General features: G+C 46.9%; 5 protein-coding genes across 8 annotated transcripts; 2 read left to right on the top strand and 3 right to left on the bottom strand.

The window, feature by feature from the left end:
* Window positions 1-1,413: 1,413 nt before the first annotated feature.
* LOC117856050 (uncharacterized) lies at window positions 1,414-2,900 on the bottom strand. 3 transcript variants are annotated; one of them, XM_034738471.2, is made up of 4 exons: window positions 2,687-2,900; window positions 2,438-2,586; window positions 2,231-2,316; window positions 1,414-1,560 (listed from the first exon to the last, which is right to left on the bottom strand). In XM_034738471.2, exons 1-3 carry the CDS (start codon window positions 2,849-2,851, stop codon window positions 2,274-2,276), a joined length of 357 nt encoding a protein of 118 aa, XP_034594362.1. In that variant the 5' UTR covers window positions 2,852-2,900; the 3' UTR covers window positions 1,414-1,560; window positions 2,231-2,273. The 3 variants fall into 3 exon arrangements, with proteins under 3 accessions (XP_034594362.1, XP_034594360.1, XP_034594359.1); XM_034738469.2 differs by lacking the exon at window positions 1,414-1,560 and adding an exon at window positions 1,587-1,742 and having other exon boundaries at window positions 2,687-2,899; XM_034738468.2 differs by lacking the exon at window positions 1,414-1,560 and having other exon boundaries at window positions 1,843-2,316; window positions 2,687-2,898.
* Window positions 2,901-4,068: 1,168 nt separating this feature from the next.
* On the bottom strand, window positions 4,069-11,187 carry LOC117856049 (uncharacterized). Its single transcript, XM_034738467.2, has 4 exons — window positions 8,491-11,187; window positions 7,264-7,371; window positions 6,461-6,570; window positions 4,069-5,144 (listed from the first exon to the last, which is right to left on the bottom strand). The coding sequence occupies exons 1-4, from the start codon at window positions 11,081-11,083 to the stop codon at window positions 5,067-5,069; spliced, it is 2,889 nt and encodes a 962-aa protein (XP_034594358.1). The 5' UTR covers window positions 11,084-11,187; the 3' UTR covers window positions 4,069-5,066.
* A 5,099-nt stretch (window positions 11,188-16,286) lies between these two features.
* On the top strand, window positions 16,287-18,634 carry LOC117857190 (uncharacterized). The gene is made up of 2 exons (XM_034739705.2): window positions 16,287-16,446; window positions 17,160-18,634. The coding sequence occupies exon 2, from the start codon at window positions 17,274-17,276 to the stop codon at window positions 18,234-18,236; it is 963 nt and encodes a 320-aa protein (XP_034595596.1). The 5' UTR covers window positions 16,287-16,446; window positions 17,160-17,273; the 3' UTR covers window positions 18,237-18,634.
* Window positions 18,635-18,774: 140 nt separating this feature from the next.
* LOC117857193 (uncharacterized) lies at window positions 18,775-20,372 on the top strand. 2 transcript variants are annotated; one of them, XM_034739708.2, is made up of 4 exons: window positions 18,775-19,022; window positions 19,118-19,352; window positions 19,459-19,730; window positions 20,017-20,372. In XM_034739708.2, exons 1-4 carry the CDS (start codon window positions 18,961-18,963, stop codon window positions 20,096-20,098), a joined length of 651 nt encoding a protein of 216 aa, XP_034595599.1. In that variant the 5' UTR covers window positions 18,775-18,960; the 3' UTR covers window positions 20,099-20,372. The 2 variants fall into 2 exon arrangements, with proteins under 2 accessions (XP_034595599.1, XP_034595598.1); XM_034739707.2 differs by having other exon boundaries at window positions 19,456-19,730.
* Window positions 20,373-20,440: 68 nt separating this feature from the next.
* On the bottom strand, window positions 20,441-23,984 carry LOC117857192 (uncharacterized). The gene is made up of 9 exons (XM_034739706.2): window positions 23,778-23,984; window positions 23,512-23,623; window positions 22,286-22,322; window positions 22,015-22,084; window positions 21,732-21,836; window positions 21,303-21,453; window positions 21,124-21,206; window positions 20,931-21,024; window positions 20,441-20,838 (listed from the first exon to the last, which is right to left on the bottom strand). The coding sequence occupies exons 1-9, from the start codon at window positions 23,800-23,802 to the stop codon at window positions 20,751-20,753; spliced, it is 765 nt and encodes a 254-aa protein (XP_034595597.1). The 5' UTR covers window positions 23,803-23,984; the 3' UTR covers window positions 20,441-20,750.
* Window positions 23,985-24,230: the final 246 nt, after the last annotated feature.

Below are 24,230 nucleotides of genomic sequence, written 5' to 3'. Positions count from 1 at the left end.
TGTGTAATTTTCTCGCAATTATTCGTCGAGGACACGCGAGGGAACCCGTCTGTGTGTCTTTCTTCCGGTGCCACGAACTTGACCTCATTACTTCAGGAGTGCTCGCTTGAAAGCGTTTTTTCTTCTCGCCTTTTCTTTTGTCCTGTAGCTAGGTGTGTATCGTGCACTTGAAAACAATTCCTAAAAAAAAATGCATATGGATATATTCCCTCCATTTTATTATATTCGTTCGTACGTAGACTTGCGAGACTATGTAGCTTTGAAAACATGTTTATGAAATAAACTAATGTTTCATTGGCTAGTACGCAAGATTGTCATTTCATATAGGCATTTTTGTTAGAACGAACTCATGCTTCCTTGGGTAGTGTGTGCAAGATGAGGTATCGATAATCATAGCGGTATACAGATAATCAATACTTTAGTATTTTTTTTGTGTTTTTTCGAAGCATATAATTGTACAAACCGATATAGAGGTGCAATACACACCTAGGCATATTTTACTTGCTGGTACTTGCATCATCCCCCTTAGTTTTATTCAAGGGCCAACATCACCAACCAATCTTCCCGCCATATTGCACAAGGAAAATGACTACCAGTACAGTCGAGTCTGGGTTCACAGGGCAAGTAGAACATAAAGAAGGAGAGAAGGGCTTTCTGCAACTGCAAACCAGATTATCTTTTCAGATTACAACTGCAAACCACATGACAACCCTTTTGTTCCAGATAAGATGCACACATTTGGACCTGGACGGCATCTTTCTGGTTGCAAGTTTGGATGCATGGGGAACACATGACACTTCAGGCAGGGTGGGAGATATTTATCTTCATCCATACACACTTGGCAGAAGCCAAGAACAGTTGACCAACAAAATTTCATATGATTGTATCCAATTATCGTTGTCGTTGCTCAGAGAGTAAGCTAGCCAAGTTGAAGCAAATATCATACGAAGGAACCAAAACGGGGTTGCGACGAACAATCGGAGCAATAATTTTGTGATGTCACTGGTTGGCAGATCAAACTGTGCATACTTGCACTATTAGTATTTCAAAAAAAAAATACTTGGCACTATTGTCTATTGAAACCCCTGTTACGCAACTTCTCAAACATCTTAAGATTGATGAACGCAATTGATTGGAGGGCAGGGCACACAATGACATACTTTATGCAATGCATCGTTTTTGCCTCCAGATAATGGCGAAACAAAAGAATGCAACTGATATCAGAGCAAACAATAGAAGTGTGGACATCTGTATGCCCTGGCTGAATGGAACACGAGGGAATACACACATCTATGTAGCGTGTTTGCTTGAAGGCCTGGCAGGCAGCTCACCGGCCAGGCAGCCCTGCCAGCTGCAGGCGTCTGGACCAGGCAGCTCTGCTCAGTCGCAAAGGAAACAGAATGGGAGCGGAAATACCAGAGCACAAGGTCCTTAAGTTGTATTATTACCAGAGCAGAAACCCCAGCTGTGTGATGCAGTCTCAGTCTGCAGGCCACACTAAATTGTCCATTCACGGTTGAAGTGGCTCCACTTCCCACAATGCCAGTAAACACCAGACGGCTTCCATATGGAATTTCAACAAGAGATTAGCATACAAACGGGTAGTTTTTTCAAGACTCATGATATGCATAAGGCATCCATACAAATTTGTTCATCTTGCGGACAGAATGGCTATATTAATTCTCTTTGTGGACACTAGACAACATTGTTCAAACTATTCTGGCACGACCAATACTTCGTGTCTACACCTTCAAAAACAAGAGATAAGGTTACTATCTGTATTAGTTGAACAGCCCAGCATCTTTCGTTTTCCTTCACCATGTATCCCAGAGTCCTTAAGAATTCACACATTAAAATCTTATAGATGTCTTCAGTTTCCATTCAAGAAAACAAACCATTGCTCTATGTTTGGACTAAACAAGGGCAAGAAGACTACTGATAACACAAAATTGCACCCAGCTATTTGATAGATATAAGACAAATTCAGCAAACGGATTGCCACAATACCACCATGATCTCGGCTTGTTGACATGGCAATATCTTTTCCCGCGACAGAAATTCCCAACAGAAACATTCAATATCATCATCCCGACCCTAAGCTACACTCCCAAGTCCCAACAGCAAAAGGAACAGCTTTGCTTTCTTTGTGTTAACGCCTAACGTTCAACAGTGCCTCTTAATAGCAGCTCCCCAACTATCTACCATCAAGACATCAAGAACGAAAACTGACCGTGCGAGAAAAGGTCGCCAATCAAGATAAACACATTGCTTCTTCAAGCGTAACCTTTTCCCAGGCAGTTCAAGCAGCGCTGCACCCTGAAAAAAAACCGGGGGGGGGGGGGGGGGGGGGGGGGGGGGCTTGTTATCAGGGAAATCCATATCATAATCACAGGAATGCAGCGACTGGAAGTAGAAAATCCTGCAGAAGGTGGCTAACTTGGTCCCATCGCAGGTAGGGCAGAGGCATGGATTGACGAACACCGGGTCGTGCATCGGGGACCACTCGATGGTGGCGCTGCCCCTGCAGAGCCTGCACGCGTAGGTTCCCTTCCCCTCGCAGGCGCCGCACGGCATAGCGAACTTCCTCTGACAAGGTCCTGGAGTCAGTCGCAAGACGGGGCGGCAAGCGGTAGCAAAAGCGAAAGATTTCGCGCTAGGGAGGGTGGGGGTCGGGGCGCGCGCGAACCTGGTTGGCTTCGGAGACGGCGCGGAGGGACCGGACGGCGACGGAGGAGGCGGCGGAGAGGAGGAGGAAGCTGCCGCCGAGGTACGCCGCGAACCGTCCCACCGACTGCAGCTGCCGCCGGACGCGGTCGCCGGCGCCTCGTCGCCCTCCGCCTCCGAGCTCCATGCGCGGCGACTGCAGTCTGCAGTGGTGGGGGTGGGGCCGCGTGTTATCCCGGCCTTACGTCAATGGAGCTGGTTTTCCTTAGCCGCCATAGTAGGCCTTCGACGGGTCTTTAGGCCCAGGGAAGAATTCGGCCCATCTAGGAGTCCCAGAATCCTCCAAAATGAGAACTCATAATCTTGGCCTCTTGGATTCTCTGATGATGAAAATACTCAACAGTGAATCATTTCAGGTAAAACTTCTACCATGGCGAATTTTGCCACCAAGGGCCTCGCCGAATTTCATTACCAACAAGCAACGAAATTAGACGTCACAGGTTCATAACGGTGACTCTACACCTGAAAAGAAAGTAACCAGCATGACAGACGCAAAGGATTGACCCGGTTGGAGAAGAACATTCACCAGGAACCTATTCTGGATTACAAGATTTCCACCAGTAGCTACCAGAAGAAAAGAGAAACAAAAGCATCTCAGCAGCTGGGGGCCTACTCTTCAGAAAATAGTGGGTGTGAGTTCAACACAGCAGCAGCACCCTGAACCCATGTCTTCCACTGTTTCTTCACGAGGATAGAAGTGCAGCGCCACCCCCTTTCATTGCTTCTGCTCCCGCTTCCATGTTCTGCTTGTCATCCTGCTTCTGGAGGCCTGCCCAGTATGATATAAAAGAAGAAGCTAAGCAGATAACCTCTGTAGGAGATTTAATCTGTTTTTTCTCAAAACAAACTGCATTCCTAGTTTTCTATATTACCCAACAAATCGCTGACACAGGCAAACAAAGTGAATATTTTTGTTTTGCGGCATATATCTCCTAACCCATTCCCAAAACTGTGCGAAAGTGGATGGTCGAACACCAATCACCATTGCAATCAAGCTCCAAATACATCTTGCCAGTAACAATCAAAGAAAAGGTGTTGTATGGACTCATACGTATTAGAAAATAGCATCTTTTACCCCCTGCCAGTTGCGTTTCAGGATGTTATCTTTGGTAAGATGGCATTTTCATGTACTAACCACATAAAGATTTTGATCCTTAATGGGATTTTGGATTTCCATGTCTTAATGTGAGGATTGCCAATTTCGGTACTGCACATATAGGAGTACAATGATTTGACAGTAAATGATCCAGATTTCCCCTAGATACATTTGGTTTATCTCTATCAGGAGAGCATATCTCTCATTTGCCTTAGTTGATTTGGAGCTCTTTTGTCTAACCATCTGTGGAAGGTTAATCTCCAACCTCTCGCAACCATATTTGCTACACTCACTGTTTGATCAATACATATATTACAGCCATGTTTGCTACACTCACTGTTTGATCAATACATATATTGTACAGATCCTGAAATTTATCTCTTAGAGGGACGATTCCCCGAACAGAAGTCAGTATTTTGACCATTTCCCGTTGTAATAACTATACCTTTTGGTAAATATCTTTGACCTTTAACAAATCATTCCAAACCGGAGAGTTGTTGGGCTTAGTCTTTAATTGAGCTATACCCCTTTCAATCTTCTTGTACTTTTTCCTCACTGCCAAAGTCCTTCATTTTCTAGTTTCCACAACCATGAGACTCAGGTTCATTTTCCTCAAATCCTTAATTCCTAAACCACCTTTCTGTTTTCTACCATGGCGAATTGGTGATATGGCAACCCAAATTTCTCGAGGCCAGTGGGTTTCTTGCAGTTGGGGCCTTGGGGGTCGAAGCTTTTGCCGGTTCTTGGAGCCTTGAGGGTAAAAATGCCACGAAGGTACCAAATTTTACTGCACAGGTACTAAATCCCTGTACCTCTCAAGTATAATTTGCGAAACCGGTGCTTACCAAGGACCGCAGAACACTTTTGGAACCTTCAACGCACATTAGTGAGAAGGGCTCTCACTGAGTACAGGAAACGTATCATCTGAAAGCACCATACCGGCACCCGTCTTATGTCTTACCCCGCTCCAGATGCAGTCGAGTAAACAGTTCATCTTCCCTATGGACAAGCTAAGCAGTATGACCGCAGGATGTGATCTTTTCATTTCACAGTTAATTCTGGAGATACTATCTAGGATTTCCCTTTCGTCCACCCACGCTACAGGCTGCATCTGAAGCTATCCACAGTGCCATTTGTGGTTACACTGCCAAAGACTTGCAAGTTTCCCATGGGCCATGGCGGCATCTGAAGCTTCTGGCATTACAGGGAGCATCCAGGCTACATGACTGAACATGGTTAAGCCTGACTAGCTCTGGTGAACTACTTCTTGTGGGTGAGGTGACACACTCTGTTCCGTTGATATCCGAGGACGAACATTGCGCTCCTGGCAAAAGAAAATTTGAAGAGATTAGTGCATGTTTTTGCCTGAAGCTTGATAGTTCTTTTGATTGCAAGATATGACGAGTATGTCAATGACACATGGTACCACTGTACCAGGCGCCAGTTGTAATTGAACAGCATGATGGTATGTGGCACTTTTCACAAAACTATAAAGGCACGCTGCTTAACTTGTTTAACAATGGGTGATGTTATTAATTGGTGTGGAGATGGGTGACATTTCTATTGGTAACATGAGCAGGTCTATTGATACAACACTTCTAGTGCAGCAATTATACTACCTAAAACTATGAGAATGGTGATTTAGCTCACCGCCCTGGCTCATAGTGTAGTACAGATTGAACAGAGCAGTCTGGATCTCAAAAGGATTTTGACAGTTCTCTTTGTATCTGGAACTTGAAACTATCCCTGAGGATTGACGCGTTGCCTGGTTAGTGGCGAGGAATAGCATCTTGGAAATGTGGTAATTCAGTACCTATGTTGTCCTATGGTTAAGTATATTTGGAGCGTGTTTTAATGTTCAATGGTTCTGCAAACAATTCCAAACGCAGTGCAACAACTTTATGTAGATTGAAACACCCAGTTCAATGTGAATGAATAGTCACAAGTTAGTGGCAGTTGCAAATGGAAGAATTTGGTCAACCTGGAAATGCAGGAACAACGCATGCTGCCAGCACAACTTACTACATGGTCCTGCCTTTGTATGTTTTGTGTCACTGGATTGAATTTTTGGCTGGACTACAAAAGGAGGCATGCAAGGCTCTTCAACAGCAATCCACGCTATTGTGGTGGGTGGCAGAAGAGGAATTCAGTAGGATTCAAGTTTGGGCACCAGTAGATCGACCAGAGGCTACTCAATGTGGCGAAATATGATTGTCAAGTTTTAATGCCTGTTTCGTTTTGTTCTATAGTGTCCACTTTTCAGTAGGTTGCTAGGTTACAGAATCATATCATTCTTTGGTACGGCCAGCGGTAGCCTAGTGCATTTGTATTTTTAAGTTTTTAATTTGGAACTATGTAAGTTTGTTCATATAATGAAACTAGACAAGACTTCTGACTCAGAAACAAATATTTATCTTATAACATATACAAAACTAGATGAATTTGAAATTAGAATCTAAGGTGCAAATATTCCATAAAAGGTAGATAAATAAGTTGAGTGAGACCTCAAAAACTTAAGCAAGCATATAAGTAGTGATCTCACCATTACAGTGGCATGCACCTTATTTTTCCATCAAAATATATTAGGATAAAAAAGCACATGTAGCAGGTAAACTATGTGACAAGTCGTAGTTCACTTACTCCGATTTCAGTGACAAAAAGACAGTTGGAACATTTAACAGCAGGAGCCCCAAAAGGATACATCAACAATGTATCACACTCCCCACAATACACCTTACCAACTTGATGTTCTGCCAAGGAAGGGAAAAAAAAGGTAAAAACAATCTTTGAATGATAAGAAAGCACATAGATAACTTTAACGTGAGTTTGTAAAAAGCTATGGAAGCATTAATAAGCCTACGAGAGCAAGTTAATATAATTTTTTAGCAGAAAAAACATCAGGCAGAAATGTTGTGTAAAAAATTTCGAAGGGAATGTATAATGCAACTTAAAGCAAAGGATAAGAATTCTCCGCTAACCAAGTTTATGTTGATATACTTGGAAAATCAAACTACACCTGTAAAACTTAGACAATGATATAGAAACGAAACTTTTGAGACAAAAAACACAGTTAAATAATTACAGCAGAATTCCTCCAAGTTCATCTAAGCCTTCTTCAGTCTACTATAAATATAACTCCATCCCTAGTTCATGGAACCTTTTTTACTCACTTTTCCCTGTTTTGCTTCTATTTACATGCCACTAATCAATGGAAGTAACGATGCTGGCCACAGGCCACATTAATTCTGTCAATGATTGATGGGCAATTTGGCATCTGGCATCCACCTTAACTCCCATACATGAGCTTAAATGGACTTATATTGGGGATCAGAGGGAGTAAGAAATAAGGTGGTTGGTAATGAAGTTATTTCAAAGACAACAATTGCGAATAATGTACCAATAGAATAAGGAGAGACAATGTTTGACATAGAAATAGCACGCACCTTCCAATACAAGGTTTATTGTCCAACAACCAAAACACTGAACATGAACAGCACCCTTGGGATATGCAAGAAGCTGACGACAACATCCACATACCATTTGACCCATTTCTGCGCAATTCACCAGCAAGGTCAAAAAATAACGCAATGAAACGTACAAGTCCCACATTAAACAAAATAGTTTTTAGAAGAATAAATCAACATCAAAACCTTTCAGTCCCAAGCCACTTATAAAAAGCAATCCATATGTACCTCTAAACCAAAGAAACCAGATTCTGTACAAATGACGAAATTGGGTCTGTCATAACTCATAATAGTATTCCATCTTTATGGTTGTATCTAATAGTGACTTAGAAGAGCTGTATACAATGTATAGTAGCATCTGTAGGTAGTTTAAAGATGAACACACAAAAATTTAGATCAAACCTCAAAGCAAGTGCTTGTTTACCATACTGCCCATACAGATTTGGTCTTTTAATTTTTCCTTAAAGAAAAGTATGTTACTATTGTAGTTTCCAATTGCAAACAAACAGCACAACTTCCATAACTCTGCAATTCCCCTCTTTTTTGTCTGATAAAGAGACTGGCTTGTTGATAAAATAATGACAAAATGTCCTGAATCATTTTATCAGGGACTAAAAGGTAAAATCAATATCCTTTTTTTTTATAGTGCCTCAATTAGCAAACGAATTGCATATTCCACAAAAGGTCCATGTCTTCACATAAGCTCTGTGGTATCACAACTCAAACTAAGATCTATTTTTGGAATCTCCTATGGAGATGTCCAGCATCATGGTCAAGGGCCTTGCAGATGCCAGGGTTGTCCTCAAGCCTGCTTCTAAAGAGCCCAAAGAGAAGTTCTCATGGGCATTGTCAATGTACCTACAGGCTTGAGCTTTATGTATCAAAGCTTTCTCATCGTATCTTCATGCAGCAGCTTGGTATGGTATGCTTAGTTACAGTACCTTTCTTGTTTTAAAAAAAGGATATATTTTGGCATGCGGTAAGTAAACTGATAATCTTTGTCCAGTGCGTTATTGTTGAACAAGTGTGCTGGTACAAGATATGGAGATATCAATGGAGCAATAAGATAGTAGCACAGAACATACCCCCCCCCCCCCCCCTCCTTTAAGTATGTTCTCATAAGCCATGAACCCAATAGATGACTACAAAAGTACCAAGTCAACACAACAGAAATATAAGTCCACAAAAGGATGGAAAAATACTGACCAAACTTCATGCTAAGAGGCGGTGGCAGTGGTAGCTGTTCCGAGGAGTCCAGATTTTCATAACCTGGGGGTGCAACCTCTGGCGAACAATTAGTATTCTTCACAGAGGGAGAAGATGGATGCTGCTCTGGCTGTGGCAGTGACCTCTCTTCGCTCTTCAATGGCGACTGCTGCCGGGTTGCACTTTCCATGTCTGCATCTGTAGCCTGCAATGGAGATAACGGCAGATTCGTTTTGTTTGACTTCACAATCGCAGGCATAGTAGCTGATGAATGTGCGGAGGGATCTATTGTCTCAGCTAGACAAGGAGAGGTCTGTTGAAAGGACTCCGAATTCTCAAAACTTGTAGGAGCTATCTCTGGTGATGTAGGAGCAGCGTGAACTGCAGCAGGAGATGCTTGTGGCTCTAAGTTTGGCAATGGGTCATCACAACCATTTTCCAGTGCTGCAGGCAGAATAGACCCATTTGCTTCTTCCGTTGCTCCTGTTACAGACACTGGATGACGCATTTGTTCCATTGTGACTGTCTTGGTCCCTGCATCAGCCAAGGCATCTGGGGTCTCATCAGGAGGAAGAACCGCAGCTGGTGGCAGCAGCTGCTGTGCGGACTCCACATTCTCAGACCCTGAAGGCGCCATCCTTAGTGAACAGGCCGTATGCTGTGCTACATGAGAAGGCACAAGGGGGGTTTCAGGTGGCAATGACTTCCCTGCTTTACTCTCTGATGATGGTGCCACGGCTGGTGCAGCATCCATGTCTAAATCCATCGCCTCCAATGCAGATGCAGAAGATGACTGCGGAGCTCCCTTTGATGTCACATGCATGGCCTTCATATTCTCAAAGCCCGGAGGTGCTGTATCCAGTGAACAGGGTGCAGCTTGCATCGTGGGAGAAGGTGATCTTGGCAGCGGCTCTTGCAGTGAACCCCCTGTTCCACTCTGCAACTGTGGCAATCGCCACCGCTCTGTGCCTGTCTCAACATCCGTTGCCTCCAATGCCAGCACTGAGCAAGCCTTTTCCACAGATGTCCCTGCCTTGGTGGAAGCCACATCTGGCAAGGCATATGTGGTTTCACATAGGGGTGGAATAGTCGGTTGCGGTAGCCATGACGACTTACAATTCTCAAAGCCCGGAGGTGGCATATCTGGTGAACATGGTGCAGCTTCCATCATGGGAGAGCATGACCCCAGAGGTGGTTGCAGCGATCGGACCTCTGCCCTACTTTTCAACGGTGGGAGTAGGCCAGGTGATATGTTTATCTCCATATCCATGGCCTCCGATGCAGGCAGTGACTCAGTTGCTGCATCTGGCGTCATGCCCACAGGATTGATGGCAGCCACTTGTACCACATTGTGTGTGGATTCAGCCAGAGTAGGAGACGACAGTGGCAACCATTGAGACTTAAAATCTTCAAACCCTGGAGGAGCCATCTCCGGTGAACAAGGCTCAGCTTCCAATATAGAAGTTTTTGATGTCTGCACTGGCTCCTGCAACGACCTCTCTGCCCCAAACTCTAATGACACAGTAGCTTCTTCTGAAGCCACAGCTGATGCCTCATTCGTCGCTGCATTTGACCAGCCATATGTGCTTTCAGCTGGAGGTGGCGGCTGTGGTGGCCATACAGACTTTGGATTTTCACCTCGCAGAGGCGCTATTTCTAAGCAAGGTGGTCGCAGCTGTTGCTGTGACAGCATTTCTTCTGATCCAATCTCCCATGCTGGAAGCATACCAGTTGTGATGTCCATGTCCCGGTTTGTTACCTCTGGCACAGGCAGTGATCCAGCAGCTTTTTCTAGCGTCCCTTCCACTGCCTCATCCACAGCTGCATCCAGTGAGGCGTCTGTGCTTTCAGCTGGATGGCATGGCTGCGGCGATGGTTGTGCAGGCTCCAAATTTTCACATAGCGTAGGGGATGGTGGACGCGGCTTCTGCTGTGACAACAACCCTTCTGGCCCACTCTCCATTGGCAGCGTCAGCGGCGCGGGCGCGGTGCGCGAGTCCGCGTCCATCGTCTCGGGCGCAAGGGATGGCCGAGCAGCTTCCTCCTGGTCCTGGGACGCCATTGCTGTCGCCCCGGTAGTAGAGGGATCAGTGGAGATATGTGCGGTCGTAGCTGGAGGAGTACGTGGCGGCGACGGCGGCTGTGGCGCATCCTCCGGTGAGGCCCCAACGATTTGGGGAGATGGAGAGGGAGAAGGCGACGGGGCCGAGGCCGCTACCTCGTGAGAGACCTCAACTGCCACGTCCTTCGGAAGCGGCGAAGGGGAAGCGACCTTCTCCGTGGGAATCGCTTCAAAAGCAGATGATGCTGCGGGCTCCGCCTCTGGAGGAGGAGGGTGCGAAGGCGGCGGTTCTGCCTCATCGATCGGCGTTGGAGGCAGCGGTTCCGCCTCCGAATGCTCCACCGTGGATTGCTCTGCAGGGGGTGGTGGGACAGGGGTGAACTGATCGGGATTGGCCATCTCCGGTGGAGCAGCGGTGGTCAGGGAGGGGTTCTCTTGAGTAGGATGGAGTCTGGGAGAAGAAGGTGGATGTGGTGATGAGTGCGTATCTGAGGTCTCTGGTGGTTCCGCTGTCTCCGGTGAGGCCGCCATGGGCGCCGGCGACGACGGCGGCGGTGACCAGGGCGGGGAAGCCGGAGCGGTAGCGGGGCGAGAAGCGAGAAGGGCCAGGGGTTACTGTTCTGATAAAACCCGGGCCCCCGTCCACACCCTTTTCCCTTTAGTTTTTACCTCGTGCTCGGCCCATTGGGCGCAACTCCTCCGACAGGCCTAGTTGACCGACGGGCTGCTTTGTTTTAGGCTTTATGAGGCCCATGAAATGACTGGCAACGATAAGGGCACACGATGATAATGTGGTCTGATATGTATATTTGATTATAGATATACAGAAATATTAGGTCGCAATTGTGGAGGTACAGCACGTTACCAGATTGAAGTGAGAAAAAAGTTGCATGCTTGTATGACACTAAAATGTCGAATTTTCAATGGTTGCTTAACTTTTTCTAAATCGCTAAATTAGGTACATGATCTAGTAAAATGTTGATTAAGATTACAAAATTGAGGTAAGTTCTTTTGAAAATCATTGCATTAGGTCTCATGACATGTGCACAAGGTCGAAGGTTCTAAATAGCTAACTATAATATCTCAGCTATAGCTTTTTTTTTTACTTTAAAACACGAGGCATCGATCCACACACATACAGCTACACTACTACGACACAACCTCTACAGGTCCAAATAGCCCCTCTATTTGTCATAGCGTTGATATCTATACTCCATCCGTCTCAAATTACTATTTGTTTTGGCTTTTTTAATACTTAACTTTTGCTATATACCTAGATATATATTATGCCTAGGTACGAAGTAAAAGGTTATCTATCTAGAAAAAGCCAAAACGAATAGTAATTTATTACGGGGCCTGTTCGTTTCAGCTTATAAGCCGGCTGAAAAGCTGAAACGGCTGATTTGTTGTGAGAGGAAAACACTGTTCGGTGGCTGATAAGCCGGCTGAATAAGCTGAAGCGAACAGGGCGACGGAGTACGAACATACCAAAATAGCAAGCTAATTTTAAAATCCAATTGTATTAGAAGGCCCAAGTATGTCACGTATAAGTCTCGACTATGATAATATAACATGACGACAAAGAAATTGACTTAGCAAGTAAGGTCGAATTAAAAGAAAGAGTAGGAAGGTTCTTATAGATGATGAAGTAGGACCTAGGTCATGTTTAGTGCACTCCAAAATTCCAACTTTGGCACTATGTAAAAAAAAAATTCCCCATCATATCAAACTTGCGGTACATGCATGGAGTACTAAATGTAGACGAAATCAAAAACTAATTGCACAGTTTTGTTGTACTTTGCGAGACGAATCTTTTGAGCCTAATTAGTCAATATTTGGACAATAATTCATAAATACAAACGAAACGCTACAGTGTTGCTACAGTATTTTTGACACCCTAAAGTTGGGCAACTAAACAAAGCCCTAATGGCTATGGACATCTCATGGGCATGTGTCAAATAGTTATGAAGGGCTTTTGGATGTGCATATTTTTTCTCTAGTTTTTTTTTTACCAAATCACTATGAGGCGTAATAACTAGCCATAGTTACTACGGTTTCTTTTCCCGTCATCCTCACCTGGCAAAGTTACAAATTAAATCCGCTATATAGAAGGTTGCATGTGCATGACGTCAATAATAATTCCAATAGTCATATAAATTTTTTTGCTTAACGTCTTTTTGAAATGATGCATTAATCCTTTCCACTACGGCACTACCACAACATATAATACAGTAAGACAAGAAAAAACAACTTCAACTCTTATATTGCGATGTACATTTTGTTTTGCAAAACTAGTAAACTACATGTGGATTGATAAAAAAACTGCAGGATTAAACATTTCAAGGACTCGTCAGATAACTACTGGCTTAATTAGTTTACTAAACAAGAGAGTTATGGAACTTCATTAGAGAACTGATTTGTACTGATAACAGATTTACTGATCTTCGTTTGTGAAGGATGCAGTGCTGGAGGCATGTGGGCCATAAAATAGCCAGCCTGCATATCACTCTCAATGATTTGTCAAGTGGCATAGCTGGATGCAATACCCGTTTATCCACAGCAAATCGAGACCTGGCTGGCAGGTCAAATCAACGGTGGCTTTGTCACTGATGTTGGGCCCGATGGTGTCAGAGCTCACACGTTGGTGACAGAAGACCGGCTCCATTTGGTTCACGGGACTAAAGTTTTTACAGGCTAATTTACAAGATGAATCTATTAAACCTAATTAATTCATAATTAAGTACATATTTACTGTAGCATCATATTGTCAAATCATAGACTAAAAAATATATTTACTTTATATTGGGTTATTGAACAATCTATTCAAAAAATATATTTTGATTTAGTAAAGGCCGCCATGTTGAAATTTGCTTGAGTTCGCATGGAACTCTTAAACGTACAGATCATAAACGCACCTCAATGCCAAGTTCAAGTAGGGGCGGGGGACTGCCAAAAGATCAATGGTAAGTAGAGGAGGAGCCAAGTGTCATGCACTTATCATAAGTAGATATATTTTGAAACTAAAAAGGATTTCAACGCATGGAGTTTTTATGTCATATATGGCAGCTGAAGGATTTTTTTCCCCCCAAAGACAGTTGAGGGATTTCTGACAACTTGGTCTACAATTAGCCTGATCGGAACAGCTTGATGTTGCAGGCAGCTATAGCAGCCACCGACAGCCACTGCAGCTTTGGCCATTATCATAATTTGGACATTACCAAAATTTGGAAGGAGTGGTTAGGGTTCGAACAAATATATTGTTACTCTTCTTTGGCCTAGAAGCGTTCGTTGGATCCATGAGCTAAATTTTAGTTCTGCACTTTTAGCTCAAAATTTAGCTCTTAGGATCCAAACAGGTGGGCAAAAAGGGGTAAAGAACTAAACTTTGGACTAAAAATTTTAGCCCCCAAAGAGACCTTAAACTGGGCTAAAAGTGGTCCCTAAGACCAAGTTCCACCCCTACCCCCTTTCCTCTCTCCTCCGCGTGGTCCCTTGCCCCTCCCGCACTCCCTCTCTCCTCCGCCTCCAACGCCCGCCGCCTCCGCCCGACCCCGCCTCCTCTGGCCGGCCCGCCACCTCCACCCGGCCCGCCGCCTCTGCCCGACCCCGCCTCCTCCGGCCAGCCCCCGCCCCCGCCCGACCCCGTCACCTCCACCCAACCCGACCTCCTCCGACCAGCCTCCCGCCTCCGGTCGGCCCCACGTCCTCCGCCTACCCCCATGGCCTCCGCCCGCATTTGCAGATGGGGCCGCCCTCGCCGGGTTGATGCGGCCCGGGCGTGAAGCACCGCCTCCTCCAACTGCGGTGCAAGAAGCTCGAGGGGCGGGGCCGTCCCGGCCAGCGCCGGCGCCGAGGCCGTTGCGTTGCCAGCGATGTTCGTCGACAGGAAGCTGCTGGGCGGGCGTGACGTTGGTGGCGCGCCGGGGCCGTCGGACTCCGCCATCCTCTGCTGCCCTCGGCGGCAGCGTCCGCGCCGGCCGACCCTGCGGCGCACGGCGGAGAGCGGAGGATGCGGGAGGCGGCGAGCTGCTGCAGGCGATGTGGCTGGAGCAGAGCACAATGGGCCAATAAATGAGGGCAAATCAGTCATTATTTGAAGGAAGACTAAATTTTAGCCCATGGATCCGAACACCCCAGCAGGATTAAAGTTTAGGAGCTAAACTTTAGGAGCTAAAGTTTAGCTCATGAACTAGTGATCCAAACACCACCTTAGGGCCTGTTTGGATACACCTTGTCCACTTTTAGGACACTTTTAGGACTTGTGCATCCAAACATGGGTTCTAAAAGTGCATTCCTAAACTTTAGGAGGGCCATTTTCATTAGGAGGGTCAAGGGGTACTAATGGATCCTATTTCTCCTAAAAGTGGTCTCCAAGTCCCCCTTTACCCCTATTGCCCTCGCATGCATTGATGACGTGAACAGTGCAGGGTAGTTTAGAGGAGTAATTGAGGGGTAAAAATAATATTTTCCCTCTAAGGTCCAAACAGCCATGTACTAAACTTTAGGACTAGCAATTTGAGGAGTACACTATTAAATTTTAGGAGTTTGTATCCAAACAGGACCTTAGTTTGATCCACATGAGTAGCTTAGTTTGGAAACATAATAACGATTTTGTCATAAATACTTGTGAAACATTACTCTAAACCATAAGCACGCGTTGCAAAATGGTCGGGTTTTAACTCGCCAACTGCAAACTGCCCGCAGATATTACTTGCAGCGTATTTTACACCAACAGATGAGCGAGAAGCGAGCATCAAATCCCTGCGCCAATTGTGGGGAGCTGACCATCAAATTCCTGCGCCACCGTGCCGTTGTTATACGGGGAGGTCGGCTCGTCACCATGAAACTCACGCCCCCGACTCCGGTCGTGAGTTTGAATTTTGAAGGCCATCAAACTCGGAGTCGGAGGTACTAGCACGAGGGGCAGTCCCGCAGTCGCATGGGCGGCCTGGTGGCTAGTGCGCAGGACGAGGGAGAAAAGTTCAAACAAAAGAAAGCATCCAAACGCCAGTCGTAGGCTCTCAGCTCTCTGCCTTCTCTCCTACCTCCGGTTCAAATGCTCCTCGAGTCCTCGATCGTACCCGCACAGCCGCACTCCTACGTGCCGCTCGTTTCCCTGAGTGCTGGGACCCACCGAAAATTATTCCCCGCCCACTCATTTCCAATGCGCGTTCACCCACGCGTACACCTCGCCCGAATCGTCGACCGATCATTTGCCCCGTATTTCGAAAAAAAATCATTTGCCCCACTACCTGGACCCACCTTCCAACACAGGAGCCCACATGTCATGGGCGTTCTACTCGAGCTTTACCCGTTCCCATCGCAGCAGGCGGGGCCAAGGAGCAGGGGAAGAAGGCAGGTTGCACTAGCACCCGGGTCGCTGACGTGGCGCCTCTACCTCCCTCGTCGGTCGGTCACCTCACTCGCTCTCCGCCTCTCCCATCACGCCTCATGATTCATGATGAACCGACGCCGCTCCCGGGGCCCGCGCGTCATCCTCAAACGCCTACTCCGCGCGCGCGGGCCCACACCGGCCGCGGGCCACCCTCCGGCGCCGAGCGCCGATGCCGACAGGCGGGCCCGGCTCCGCCGGCCCACGGTGAGGTCGGTTCACACGAGGCGGCGCAGTGGCCGACAGGGACGCAGGGGGCGAGCCGAGCCGGCTAGAAGGGAACCCTAGCCAACCACGTCACCTTCCACGTCACGCCCACCTATAAAGTAGAGCGAGCCACCACCCAACCCGTCTCGTTTCCTCCTCCTTTCCCCTCCCCACATCGCTACCCTCTCTGGTGGCTTGGCGTCTACCCGGCGCGACCCGGACCGAATCCTAGGCCCGCCGGCCGCCGCCGTCGGCGCTGCCTCCGACCCCACCGCCGCCGGCTCCCGCGGACACGGTAAAACCTTCTCCCTACTCCCCATCCATGGCGCCGCGGTCGAAGCGGAGGCGCGGTCTCGCCGCCGGCGCCGATCTGGGCGTCGCCGGCGTTGACCCCGCCCGATTCGGCCCGGGCCGTTGTTGGGCGGCGCGACCTGCGCCTCCGCGCACGATTACTGGGAATTTTGCTCCGCTGTGGGATTCTCGAGCGGATCAGTTGAGGACATCAACTTCTGCGAGATGCTTTTGTCCGCGAGCACCCCGTCCTGTGAAGCGAATCGTAGAGCTTGGTAATTTTCAGGGGTCTCCTCAGATGCGGAGCCGCTGCCCTTGTCTGTTTTTTTGGGGAATCTGGAGTAGCTAAGGGCTCCTGCTGTGCACGACTACTGGACGGGATATTATGTCGTGCGCCTTCTGGAGGCGTAATCTCCGAATAAGAGTCTTCGTAAAAAAAATCCTTAAATCAGAGTGCTTTCGAAACTCGTTACAAAATAGAGTTTGCTTTCGTGACGAATTGAGTGAATTCCCTTTTCTGCAGAAGATAAAGACCGTTTAAATCAGAACTGTTTAATCCTTGTTCATATATATATATATGTGTGTGTGTGTGTGTGTGTGTGTGTGTGTGTGTGTGTGTGTGTGTGTGTGTGTGTGCGTGATGGAGGATACGGGGAGCTGTTGCTTGTTATCTGATTAAAGCTTTTTTTTTTCTTGGTATTGTGATTTCCTTTTCAGAGTTTGGAGTAAAGAAACCAACCTTGCATCTGTGTTCTGTCTCTGCCGCTTTCCTTTGGATTCCAGAAAAAAAAATTCGAACAAGCCATTGCATCTCACTGACTTGAGGTAACTATGCCAAAGGACAGGAGCTCCCGCGTTTCCTCCTATGAGAGCCGTCGCCGGTCTCGTGCCTCACCGTACTTATCATCGTCGCATGGACGGAGTGGTTGTTCTCGCCGGTCAGAGGAGTCTTCCGCGGCTGCATCAGCGGTCGCAGCAAAGCAGGCTGCAGAGTGGGAGGAGGTCCGGTGCCCTGTGTGTATGGACCACCCGCACAATGCTGTGCTGCTGGTCTGCTCGTCGCATGAGAAGGGTTGCCGCCCCTTCATGTGCGACACAAGCTCGCGGCACTCCAATTGCTATGACCAGTACTGCAAGGCCTCTAAGGATTCTTCCAAGGATTCAGCGGCCGAGTGCAGCGAGTGTCAGCAGCAGGTACAGCTCTCCTGCCCGCTGTGCCGTGGGCCGGTCAGTGATTGCATCAAGGACTACGACGCAAGGATGTACATGAACTCCAAGGTCCGGTCGTGCACTATGGAGTCATGTGAGTTCAGGGGTGCCTACCAGGAGCTGAGGAAGCACGCCAGGGTGGAGCATCCGACAGCGAGGCCGATGGAGGTAGACCCCGAGCGGCAGCGGGACTGGCGCCGGATGGAGCAGCAGCGGGACATTGGGGATTTGTTGAGCATGCTGCGTTCAGGGTTCAGCAGCAGTATTGAGGATGACAGCAGCGGTCTTGGAGCCACTGAAGAAGGAGAAGAGGACACAGCTGAGAGGACTCCAGCCTCAATAACAATGGTCTTCATCGTGCCGTCAGGTGGCTCGATCATGCGGTACTTGACTGAGCGCAGCAGAGCGCTCATTGTGGTCAGTCGGTGGCGAGCAAGCAGCAGTGGTGGTGAAGCTGAAGCCACAGCTCCAGACAGCGTGGAAGGCAATGACCCTATGCCATCAGCAGATGTATCTGCCGGTTCGCCGCATTCTTCCTCTTCCTCTTCTTCTTCTGAAGAAGCCGATGGTGACCCCGCACAATGACGGATGTCAGCTGGAAGGTGTTCCATGGCGTCCTCATGACCTGAAGATCCTGGCATCCCAACATGGTATGTGTTGATTTCGCCGTGCAGCGCATACTGTGCGGTGTGCTGGGGGGAAAGAAACATGGACGCTGGTGCCTCTAAGGTGTAGTCAGGATATTCTGCCTACTTGGGAGAAGAATTGAAGGGAATCGGCAACGCAGGGAAGGGTTCGAAACTGTGGTGGATCGCTAGTTCGGTCTGTAGTGTCTTTTTAATGTATTTGCTGAGGTCTGTGGCAATGAAGAAAAAGAAAACAATTGGGTGGCTGTATCTATTCTGTCTGAATGGGTTTCCAGTTCTCTGCGTTGTAAATTCTCTTACCATTACAATGAAATAGATTCCTCCCGGATTAAAGAATTTTGTGGTGTTTGCAATGGACAGTAATCTGTGTATGGTGTAGTTTGCTGCTGCCCTGTATCGAAGAGTCTGATCGCACTTCTACTGAACCAGTTAATGACATATAAAACGTTAGATGTAAAAGTGTTAATGAAACATAAAACTTTAGGTTAGTTGTAAAAGCAGTAGCCAGAGCTATTACGGCTCGACTACAAGAGTCCGCAAAATAAACGCTTGGTTGTTGTACTAGTCTTATACATGTAGGCCAGCTGGGCTGCAGCTCGAACGTGTTCCATCCCATCGGAGGGAGGCCGGCCACCGGCATCTGTTTGCAGCTCTGCGGGACCATGAATCAAGATGAAGAGCCGAGGCCGAGTTGCAACTGCAAGAAGACCACCTGCCTCAAGCGGTAAGGAATCGGTGAGCTTCTCCTGTCCTCGCTCTTCCGGTTCTTCTCTGCCAAGCTCACGATCAGAACTTCCTCCGTCGTCCTTGCCGTCGCAGCTACTGCCAGTGCTTCCAGGGTGAGTTTTTCTGCTCTTCCGCCTGCAACTGCAAGGGCTGCTGGAACAGGGAGGACAGGAGAACCTTCGTGGAGGAGCACGCCGAGTTGAGGCTCAACACGAAGCCCGGCGTGTTGTCGAAAGACATCGCAGTGACGGGAGAGAAGAGGTCGCATGTCAAGGGCTGCACCTGCAACAAGTCCGGATGCAAGAAAAACTACTGCGAGTGCTTCAAGGTATGTTTGGAAATCGTTGGTCTCTGATGGGTCTTGCTTGCTTTGATTCTGATGATTGTGTGCGTGTTGCTCAAATCCCGTTGCTTGAATTGTGATTCTGAAGAAGAAAGTTGCGTGCACCACGAGATGCAAGTGCCAAGGGTGTGAGAACAGTCACGGGACAGGAGGGAAAGGGCTTCAGGAGAACGGTGATCCGGGCGGACCATCTGGAAATCCTAATGAAGCGCCTGATGGCGGTGATGGATCACCTGGCGTTTCTAATGAATCCGCGGTAGTGACAGACGAGGACTTGCCAGGTCCAACGGAAGCAGGTGTGGCGGAAAACGTTGCAGCCATTGCCAACCCTAAGTTTTCTGGCACGAATATTCATGAAGTGGGGTAAGCTCATGATCTGAACATTGTTGCCATTTGTGCAATGTGATTTGCAGCCCTGTTACTGTTCCGAATACAAAAAAGAAAGTTGAACTTATAACCATTTTTTATCTAGTAGGTAGAACAACAAATTGTTGGACTAGTACTCATCCGTTGGTATCTGTTCTTGCGATAGTTTATTTCATTGAAATAGCGCAAAGACTGTCGTGAAATGAATAAACGATGAACTTCTGTATATTAGGTGCTACGTCAGTATTCTGATGTTTGTATTCCTGTTGTGCATCTTTCTTAGGTGGCATTCACTTCCACCAGAATGGTCTCTACAGGGTGTTCTGCTACATGATAACGCAAACTCCACATTGCAGGGTCCCTAGCACCCCTGACTCATGAAACACCAACAACGACAACCAGAAGGGTTCCGAACTTCCGATACAAGTTGAGATTGATAGAACTGATCAACTTCAGAACATATGTAGTATGTATGATTGGCACTAGATATCCACCCCTGCACAAGTTCTAGCTTTGAGGTTTGCTCCATTTGGTGATATAGTGTAGTACTTAGCGATAAAGTTTTCTTAATTTGATCTTTGCTCAGTGTAATACTTGCACATTGAAGCTTGGATATATGCTATGTGGTTTCATTCTCAATCTCTGATAGTCTTTTGATGATTGCGGAAATATGTTATGTTGCAAACTCACATTATATAACTTGAATATTCAGCAAACTGATCTCGAGAATAACTGTATTGTAACTGTAAGATTCAGGAGATTCAAGTGCATTACTAATAATGTAATCAAACAAGCAATACAATACTAGATTACGGGCATCCTCCTTAGTGGTAACAAGGTACATTACCGGTAAACTAACATGGTATGTATCTGTGAGGAAAGCACATGGGGTTACTGCCTACCAAGCCATGACAGTCACAACTCACATTCACATAACCTATCAACCTTCTGCATATTGTCAATACCTCTTTCTATATCTCACTATCAAAGCCATCGCACCACCAGCATATTTGTGGGTTAGCCGCGAGGTCGGTCAAGCCCCAACCTTGAGCTGAGCCACTTGCTGACATCGTCCATCTCTTCAGGGATCGTATAGTGACCAAGTCTGCATAAAAGAAAACATCCTGTGAGTTCTGAATCTCAGAAAGAATGAATGTCAAAGCTTTCATGACAAAATTGAAGAATATTAATCTGTACCCATTGTAGGCTTTGAAATACGTATACTGGAACCCTGAGGATCTCAGAATCTCAGCTGACCTCTCACCGTTCCTGTAGGTGACAACCTCATCGGCTGCAAGAACACAAAGAAATAAATCATTTTTAGCTCCTTACAATTTGCACGAGATTAACAAATTTAAACACATCCACTACGAGATGTATCAATGCTAACCTCTTCCATGGTTGAGCAGGATCGGCAAGGCAGCAGCTTTTCTAAGAGCAGTCTGTGAGCTCTCAATCTTGGTCCTCAGGGTCCTGAACAAGTAGACATAAAAAAACATTATAATTCAGGACCTTAAGAAACATATTAACATTACCATCGTTTCCAAAATTAGAAGGCCAAAGTCATACCTTGAGCAAGGAAGCCAGCCACTTAAACCAACGACGACACTCAGGCTTATCGGATAGGCAATGCCATTTGTGAATCTCCCATGAGCATAGCATGCAGCAGAGTGAAGGGCAGTGGCAGCACCCATGCTGAATCCTCCTATTCCAAGCCTCACTGGCATAGCAATTTGATCAACATTAACAAAATGAATAGTGAGCATTTCAGATTATTGGAAATTGCACAAAATTCATAATTGTATTCTTTGTAAAGTTTTATAGACTCAGCTGAAATATAAAACTGCATAAGTTATATGGAAAAATAGAAGTCAAGTAGCTGATCTATGCCTTAAAGAAGTCAAGTAGCTGATCTATGCCTTAAAGAAGTCAAGTAGCTTGACTGTTTATGCGATTTCCTTTGTTTCACTGCTATCATGTAAAGCCTGAAATTAGTACCATCAGATGGCTCGGAGGACAGTAGGTTTGCGACATGCGCTGCTGAAGCATCAAGTCCTTCAATATCATCACGGCCATCCAATGAAGTCTCCTCCACATCAAACCCTGTTTTAGTTTTAGAGAAGAAATAGAGAATCAGCTCTTGTTCAAATAAAAAATGAAATCAATGACATTTTTGTCTCAGAATCTGCAGCCAAGTGGCAGCACAAAAACATCCTATAAGCTTAGAAAGCCAGGTTGCAGGGTATGAGCCAAGTCACATATATAGAGTTCAGAAACCCACATGCAGTGCAAGGGAATCCACCGAAAGCTGCGACAGGCCGTGTTGGTGCAGTAGGGCAGATCCATTTGATCTGCACAAGAATGAAATGAGTTCCAGAGTCAGTGAACTTGGAAATGCAGGGGCAATTCTATGGCTATCCTAGCAAGGTGGATAAGTTTTATTAATCTGAAGATAACAGAAGTTATATATGTAGATAGGAGAATAGGTAGATGTCTGCATGAAACTATGGATAATTCAACTGCAAAAGTGAAAGTGTAGCATGGTTTCTTACATTGGGCAGTGGAAGAGAATCCAGGAGCTGGGACCAGCTGCAAATGGGAGCAAAAATGAAAAGGATAAGGAAAATAAGTTAGGCCAGTGTTTCAAGTACTGCAGCAAGTGAGCAACTGGCTGGTGAAGATATTTTAGTTGTAGCTTCTCTGAAATGACAGCTTCTAACATTACATATTGAGGGGCTCTAGGAGCACATATATCCATATAATTTAGTTTCTTTTGGTTTTTGTTGAACCTTGCAGCCTAACATTATCAGGCAATAAAATAGCTAGCTTAGTCGTGAAACATGCCGTTTACTCGGTATCGATTTGAAAAGCACGCGCACAAGTGGGGAAAGAACAATTGAAACTGACACTTTGGACAGTTTGCACATTGATATTGAGGGAAATAAAGCAAATTTTTTCATGCCAGCATATTCCTTGCTTTGCTATACCAAGGCTCAGAGAGGAGGGCAACACTAGGAGATTTTCAGTAGTTTAATGCCACATCACAGAGCTGAGGTGCTCGATGAATTCTTGTTGGCAGACAGAACCTTGCATGAGCTAAACCCCACAGCTCTCAAATATTTAATTTAACATGTATTATCCCCACATCCAAAAAAGAAGCTTCAATATCATGAACATTAAGCTTTGTAGTGCTCCTCCTACATGGGATATGTATGAACAATTTTCTTTTTCGAAAAGAGTGGAGCGACGTCAGCTTGTGCTTCCTTTTTCCCCTCTTGCTGTACCGGAAAAGCGAGTGGGCACTTGTCCCATGGGTTCCTTGTTGTTTGTTAGGTAGCGAGCGAGCAAGAGAGGCGGCATAGCAGCAGTGCAAGGGAGATGGCCAGCTTTGGAGTGGAGCAAAGCAAATAATCCTAGGAATATATGAATGCATGGACTGGACGCGAATGGTGAGGCCCTGTCAGCCATTTCTAGCAAGGGGATCGACGAGAATAAAGCGGTGTGGAGTAGTGTATATGCATCAGCATGTGCGGACAGCCTAACCTAGTTCTCCCATGTCATCTCATAGATCACATCGATCGAACCCACCCGACCTACCTTCAAAATGTCCTTGTTGCATTCAGACTAGCACTAAACATCCAGCTAGCTCTGATATTCAGAGTTTCAGACTAGCATTCAGACTAGAACTTTCCGGTTTATTAATTGATTATAATTTGCCACCTCTGACTGAGAAAGATAGTAAAGATAGCGAGCAGCGAGCATGGCTTGTTTCAGTTACCTTGCACCATTGTCGCCGAGGCCATGGAGCCACACAATGGTGGCCTGGTGCCTCCCCTTGGGCCTCACCACGTACGTCCTGCCATACTCCAGCCGCCGCCCGCCGCGCCCACCTGCAAGCATCAATTTTTCATGGTATGATCAGTAAACCCCGCGCGCGCATCGTGCAGCTAGCCACCATGGATCGACGACGATCATCGATGCAGCGGCCATGGAGCCAGGCACAAGACAGAGGAAGGAATGGGTTACTGAAAAGAAGGCACAGACCAGAAGAGCTGCCGCCGTAGCTCATGGTGCCTCCGCCGCAAACTCTCCCCGGCCTGCCGCCGCCCGGCGAGCCTCTGCAAGCAGTGAACCTGCCGGCCGGTGATCGACGACGACGACGGGCTACTGCAAGTACGCAAGCAAGTGGTGATCGAAAGCTTGGTGCGTGGCCTGTGTTGGTGGTGGTTGCTGTTGCAAGTACGAAGTGCACAGGCCCGATTGACCTCTATTTATAGTAGTGCGAGCTCGGCCGGGGGCGGCGAGCGAGGCGAATAATCTGAACAGCCAGCCAGCACCAGCCTGAGGCTGGTGCTGCTGAATCCGCACCCGGTAACAGCTGGCGGCCAGGCGCCCGCCATGCGTCGCCGCGGGCCGTCGTGCGAAGCGAATCCGAGCGTCGCGTGGAAAGCGAGAGCCGGGATCGCTACAGCTAAGGTAGCCTACGCCGTTTGGGAG

This window comes from Setaria viridis, chromosome 5 (assembly GCF_005286985.2).
Source record: "Setaria viridis chromosome 5, Setaria_viridis_v4.0, whole genome shotgun sequence".
In the NCBI taxonomy this organism is placed as follows: Eukaryota; Viridiplantae; Streptophyta; class Magnoliopsida; order Poales; family Poaceae; genus Setaria; species Setaria viridis.
The sequence above is the reverse complement of the archived record's forward strand: the minus strand, read 5'-3'. Positions and strand labels throughout refer to the sequence as shown.